At 44.5% G+C, this 6604-nt stretch overlaps 1 protein-coding gene across 1 annotated transcript in view; it reads right to left on the bottom strand.

Moving 5' to 3' along the window:
• Window positions 1-550: 550 nt before the first annotated feature.
• The window catches only part of SDK1 (sidekick cell adhesion molecule 1), a 386227-nt gene continuing 380173 nt past the window's right edge, over window positions 551-6604 (bottom strand). The window contains exon 45 of the mRNA XM_009993680.1: window positions 551-823. Coding sequence (XP_009991982.1) covers window positions 551-823 — 273 coding nt within the window. The remainder of the gene's footprint in view (window positions 824-6604) is intronic.

Below are 6604 nucleotides of genomic sequence, written 5' to 3'. Positions count from 1 at the left end.
TAGAGAAAAAGGAAGAAAAAGGAGCCTGGGAGGTTTTATGTTTTCTCTTCAAATCACATCACAAAGTCACTCATTGCATCTAGGGAATTCACCTCCTTGTTTGGGAGTGGGGGGACAAGAGGAAGGGAGAGAAAGCAAGAGGGAAGAGAAGGGCATGGGAGCTGCTTCCTGAAGCAGTGTTACAAAAAGCAGTTAAAAAACCCCTACTATTCACAAGTGGTTAAAATCATCATTGTTCAGAATTCCTTTTTTTTTTTTCTTTTGTTGGTTTGTTTAAACAAAAGTTCAGCTCGTTCAGCTCCAGATTTTCAGAGTTGATTGTCTTCAGAAAAAAAAAAGACACAACAAAAAAAAAAACCACCCCAAACCAAAACAACAAACAAACCAAACAACCAAAGCAACCACCCCAGCCTCATTCGTGTTCCCATCTGTTTCTACCCTGATAGAGAAGTTACCCACAGTTCAGCGCACCGCTCACACACACATGGAGTCACTGAGACGGGTCCCTCCCAGTGTCACTGGGGGCTCGGCTGTGTCCTCCAGGGCTGTCTCAGACAAAGGAGGAGAAACCTGTCACTGGAGTCCGGGAGCCGGGCGCGGGCTGTCCCGTTGGGGTGTACACCCCTCCTGAGCTCTGTGTCGTGATGACAGTCTGGAAATAGGGGTCAGTCTCGCTGGCCGCGCACTCCTCGTATCTGTAGGACGCTGGGTGCTTCACCCCTTTCTGCTGCCGCTTCCAGGAGTTGTAATAGGTGGGGTCACTCATGTAATGGTTCACAAAGGAGTGCTTGGGCAACTCGTCTTCATAATCTGAGTCAGTGGCCTGGAGCATCAGGGGAAAACAAACCCAACAAAACCATCAGCCATTAGTGTTTGTGTTTTAACCTGCTCCACTCTGAAAGAAACTAGGCAAGTTTAATCTCACCAGCTGACAGAAGCTGTCATTTTAGATGGTTTGTAGTCCAAGTGCAATGCACACTTGTAGAAAAGGCCTGTGCTGTGGTTTAGCCAGGCTTTGCTGCTAGAGGGAGAGTCTCCTGACAGATGCTGGCAATAAGAGATGCAGAGACATCCCCTCCAGTTCCCTGCAGGGCGCTGCAGTGGGAGCTGGGAGGTCCTGTTCTGACAGAAGATGCAGGGAAGCGTGGAGATGTCATTGGGAACTAACACGTTTCAATCACATAATCAACGAGACTGCAATTGCAATTGCAACTGAGAATATCTCTTCTCCTGATGCAAGGACAGAAAGGATGTCTTCCCTGCAAAGGCACTGGAGCGAGCCAGGCTGCTGCTGTCTGTGGTGGTCAGACCAGCCCACCTGCACAGGACTCTGGATGTAGCTTGCAAGCTCCATTAAGTATTGAAAAACTGTTATATCACTGAAAGGGAATTAAGCAAAATAACATTTTTTTTTTCAGGCAAACAACTCTATCCATACATTCCAGCAGATTATTGGTGGTATAAGCTGCCCAGCCAGTGGCAAAGGAAGAAAGAAAATGTAAAATTTGGAAAAGTTGCTTTCTTGGGATGGCTCAGGCACAGCAATGTGCTCAGACTGGATGTCACCCCTTGAAACATTTATGCACAGTGGCTGAGTAGCTTCAAAGCTCCTATTAATACCAAGTGGAAATTCTATTGAGATGTAACCACATAAGCTTTGTGTGTCTGCCCCTTCTCTGAAATGCTGCTGCTGCTGCTGTGGCACAACTGGAGGAACCTCAGAGGGCTTGTACATCTCCTCCAAGTAGAGACCACAGCAGAGCCTTGGCCATAGTATCCAAGACCACATTTTCCTTCTGTTCCCACTAATTTTCCCACCAATAACAACCACATCCCATACAGGACACAAACATTTACCTAGTCATTTCCATATCCCATGCCTTCTCTCAGACTCTGGTTTGAGCATGAAAAAGCTTTTATTCCTCCCACCCTGCCCGAGTAATCTGCATAGTCCATTCTAAAGGGAATTAAATACCAGAGGAGTAGCTGCCCAAGACACACAAGAGAGACAGGTAAGTGCAGCTCTTAACTGTTAGTTGCTGCAATTAGTTTCAAAAGATTGATATCATTCTGATCTATGACACCACATGGCAAACACACATCCTTTTGGTCCTGCCTACCACACAACTAGTAGCTCCTCCTCTGAAGCTCCTCTTTAATGGTCTCCAAAGAACAATCCTCAAATGCCTCCTGAACCATCATTTGAAAAGGGCACCACATCCATCATCCCACTTCTTTGGCTAGATAGCTGTTTCAACACTATTTTGTGCCCATTTTCCAACACAGATGGTGATGGGCAGGGGTTGAGACATTTTTTCCTGGAGTTTTCCAAAAGTTGGAGCAAAACAGCTCTTGACAGCTTTGCAAAATTTCCCTTCCACTTTTAACCACCCTTTAGCTCTTTCAGAATGATGTGCTGTTGGGTTATTATAAGGATGCAGAGCTTCAGGTGCTTAGACACGTAATTAATATTACATCAAAACCCTACCAGCATTTAATAATTATTCCAGGAGGAATGCAGCAAGTCTACCTCCTAGAAAAACTCCCCTTTGCAGCAGCTGCCAGCCTTGGGAAGCCAACCCCCAACTCCCTCTGAAGACCTTCCTGAGCAGCTGGTTTTTGCAGCATGCCTGGAATATCCCCAGATTTGGGCTAATTCACAGCCAGTGGGTGCAGAGAGCAGCTCCAGAGTCTTGGCACCACTGCAGGGAACATCCTGCCAGCATTGCCCTCTCTATTTTTGTAAGAGGCTCCAACAAAAGTGCCTATGCTGACTGCAGATGTGGCAATGGCAGCAATAGCTCAGGCAGGCTGATCCTCAGCCACAGAGGCTGCCAACTGTACCTGCAGACCATAATATCTGGTTTTCTTATCAAGAAACAGGTTGTTGCACTTTGCACTGTCCTACATCTACAAAGAGTCTGTGGCCTAATGTTAAGGTAAAAAATGTCTGGGAAGCTGAGGAATGTGGATATCCAGAAGAGAAGTCTCCGCATCCTGAGCAGAGGCAGGTGGTTATGGATCATGCACCAGGAGCAGCACCTGAAGGTGTGAACTCCTTTAGCTATCATGGATGTGCTCCCTCCATCAAAGGCTACAGCTGACCTTGCCATGTCTTCTGACCCCTTCCCCAACCCATCACCACTCTTATTGATTTAGACATGCTCAGCCCTCCCCCAAAGAAAGAAGGACCTCCTGAAAAGATGGATCACATCAGCTGCGTTGAGGTGTCATAAAAAAACCCCAAGAAAATCACTTCTAGTGGCTCCTTACTGGTCTTCCTGGTGTCCCCACAGACATATAGAAACATAAACACAACTAAAAGGCTGGAAACTCCAAGAAAAAATGCTGAGAAGCTGATTCCAGAAGACTGACACATGACTTTATGGGTATAATAATACTGATGCTGCCACTTGATTTCTGCCCATCACTAGCAAAAAAATACTCACCCACAAAACTAATATAACTTCTGTACCTCAGCCAACTTCTTTCGAGATTGCCAGAAGTCAAGATAATAAAGAGGAGAAGTGCTGGGAGCAATTTTAGTTGGGCTGCTGCCATTTGAAATACAGGATCACTTGACCTTGCCATGAGCAGAAAGAGGGGATTTAACACAATACCACCTGCTAGTAATCTGTCCACTAATTACTGCACTATACCAGCTGAAAGAGAACACTGATTTGGTGCAAATAAGGCCAGTGCCTTTCAGAAGCAACTTGCCTGAAACATAGATACCTGCACCAGCTTCAGCCTTTCACCACTGTTAGCACAGATGCTGGAGAGGATAACCTACTTGTTAGTGTTGAAACAATGTGTCCTCTTTGTGTTCCCTTCAGAACTTGCAGGAGATGACTATTCTGTCCATGTTTCCGAAGTATCTTCTAAGCTCTGCTGTGAACAAGGTCCCAATAACCACCCTTACCAGCAAGGAATTCTGTAAATGGCCACCCCACACCCCTCCCTGCCCTGCTGAAGGTTCAAGGAGTAGCAAGAAAAATCTATTTTGCATGCCAATACAAACAGCTTATACTAGAGGGTTATTTTTTAGTGGTTTTTAAACTATTGAGTAAATAGAAATGCTGCAGGGCTTTTTGCTTTGTTTTGTTGTGGTTTTGTGGTTTTTTTTGTTTTCTCCTTTCTGACTGTGGCTTTGTTACCTTGGAAACCACCATAGGCTGGAGCTGATTGGGTGTGTGGGTGACATTACAGACTGTCAACCATAGGTGCTTGAATGACTGTCAAACAACAAATACTGAAAATAAGAGGCTATTTTACTGATAGCACAAAATGCACAAGTGCTGTTCAGAGGCAGGTCAGCTGGCTCCATCAGTGGGAAATCTGAAAACAGTCCCAGTTATAGTTTGTTGGTTTTGTTTTTGTTATTCAAAGTGACTGCATAAGAAACAACCTTATGAGATTATTTCTAAAAATGTAGATGGCAGCAGTTTCTTTTGGTTGACATGAAATTAATTAAATGAATATGCTGTGAAAGAGACAAGGTTGCCTAGTATGCAAAAAGATTTTTCCAGACATGGGAACCCTTGCTTATTTAATGTGTTACCTGCAGCTGGTTTCCACATGAGGTCCAACTTGTCAAAATCATTGGAGAACTTCATTGGAAACAAGTTAAACCATATTCCCTATTAAGTGTTAATTGGAAGTTTATGATATCTTCCTAAAGAGCTGAGAAAGCAAAAAGTCAGACTGCAGAAAGCAGCAGGGAAGACCAGAGCATCACCAGCTTTCAGCACTGACTGATAATGTGCAGAATCTGTGAGAATATTATCTCCTGAAAACAGTTTTTGGGACACCACAAGAACATGTGAGAAGAAACAAACAAACCACATCCCCCCCTCCTTTAAAACTGCACTTCCATGTCTTGATGACATTGCAGATATATCATCAAATTTCTGTAATGGTCAACACCAAATTTCTTTAGAGTATCTGTCCAGAACCTTGCCCACTTGACTCATTATCTAAAAACCTATTATTATTAATCATTTGGAAATCACACTCTTAGCACTCTTTTGTTCCATATCTGCCAATTAAACTACTTTAACCTCATTAACTGTACTGGTGCTTGGCTTTCATGACATGGAGCAAGTTAACTGCTTGATTTATGAATATTAAGAGTACTGCTTGGTCTGCTTCACTTTCTCTTTGTTTCCCTCTTGCTCTCCTCATCAGGAGGGAGCCTGGAGGAAGGCTCTCAGGCAGCTGTGTTGTAAGTGCAGCCTGTCAGCCTGAGAGTTTCTTGCAGACTTCTTCATGTTCAGTAAACCCCATGAAACTTGGAGCCAGTGAGCTTCCTTATTTTCCATATAAAATCTTGACACCTCAGGCAACAGGAGTAGGACTAAGCAGCAGCAAGATGACAGGGCTGTTGAAAGCAGAAGCAGAGTTTTTAGCCTCACCTGGTCTTTCGTGCATCATATTAAAGTGCAATTTGAGATCCATGTATTAGAGAAAATCCAGCATCAGGACCCCCTTTGCTGTAGAGGACCAAACCTGTGTAAAGCTCCTATATAAAATGATATCTTTTAACCCTTTGCTCACCGGGAAGCATTTCTGCCTGCTAAGAGAGATGGAAATTCTGAAATTCTCAGAAAACAGAGCTTGTCTGTTAAGATCTCCTTTGAGAGTAGAAACAAACAGAACAGAAAAGAGGAAGAGCTAATAGGTACAGGAATACTTGAAAAGAGAGTGGTCAAACAACTCTGCCCTAACCCACCCTCACCTCCTGTCTGTACCAGCCAATGTAAACAGCATTTTCAGGCTGATCAAAAGGCAGCATCTCCTATTGCTACCTCTACTGGGAGTATATTAACATTTCATGCCCAAAAGCACTCCCCACCACAAAAAACCCCCCCACACAACCAAAGCATCAAAGACATTATACAGAAAGGCTGCATATCTCAGCCTCAAGGAAAAACAGGAGGCACATTTTGTTCACGTACTCGCACAGATTCACAAAAACACTGGAATCTCAATGGGGACCTTCAGGCTTGACTGCAATACAGAGTAAATAAATAACATTAATAACAGCCTGAGGAAAAAAAAAACAAACACAAAGAAAACACAACCAAAAATCACTTTCTTCTCTGCTGAACAAACAGTGCATAGAGAAGGCAGTAATGACACCCTCTGAGCAGGTCCCTGCACATTCCCGGGAAATACCACACGGGGCACTGAAATGAATGTCAAAAGGTGCCAGCGCTAAATTCATGATCATGCTCAGCAAACTGTTTTAATGACAGGTTTAATGCCGGGCTGTTACAGTGACATGACCAAAGCACTATGGGTTTAATCTGGAGGGTGATGCTGGTGGATTGCACAGACAGCAGCTCGAGCTGCGCCAGGGAAGCTGCCTGCGCGCCGGGTCGGCCATGGGGCAGCAGAAAGCAGCAGGCTGGCCCTGGTAATTAGCAGGAGGTGAGAGCCAGGTAGCTGGGAAAAGCAGCTGTAGCTGCAGGTGCAGAAAAGCTACAGATGAAAACTGTCATCTTCTCTCCCTGCTTGCTGCTCTTGATTTATTCTTGCTGGAAGGGTCAGGTTTGGAGTGGCTTGACCCACTGCTCGCTTCCTGTGCTGTCAGTTCAGATTC

Source organism: Chaetura pelagica, unplaced genomic scaffold (genome assembly GCF_000747805.2).
Source record: "Chaetura pelagica isolate M959 unplaced genomic scaffold, ChaPel_1.0 scaffold213, whole genome shotgun sequence".
Classification (NCBI taxonomy): Eukaryota; Metazoa; Chordata; class Aves; order Apodiformes; family Apodidae; genus Chaetura; species Chaetura pelagica.
Note: the sequence above shows the minus strand (reverse complement) of the source record. Positions and strands in the feature narration are given on the sequence as shown.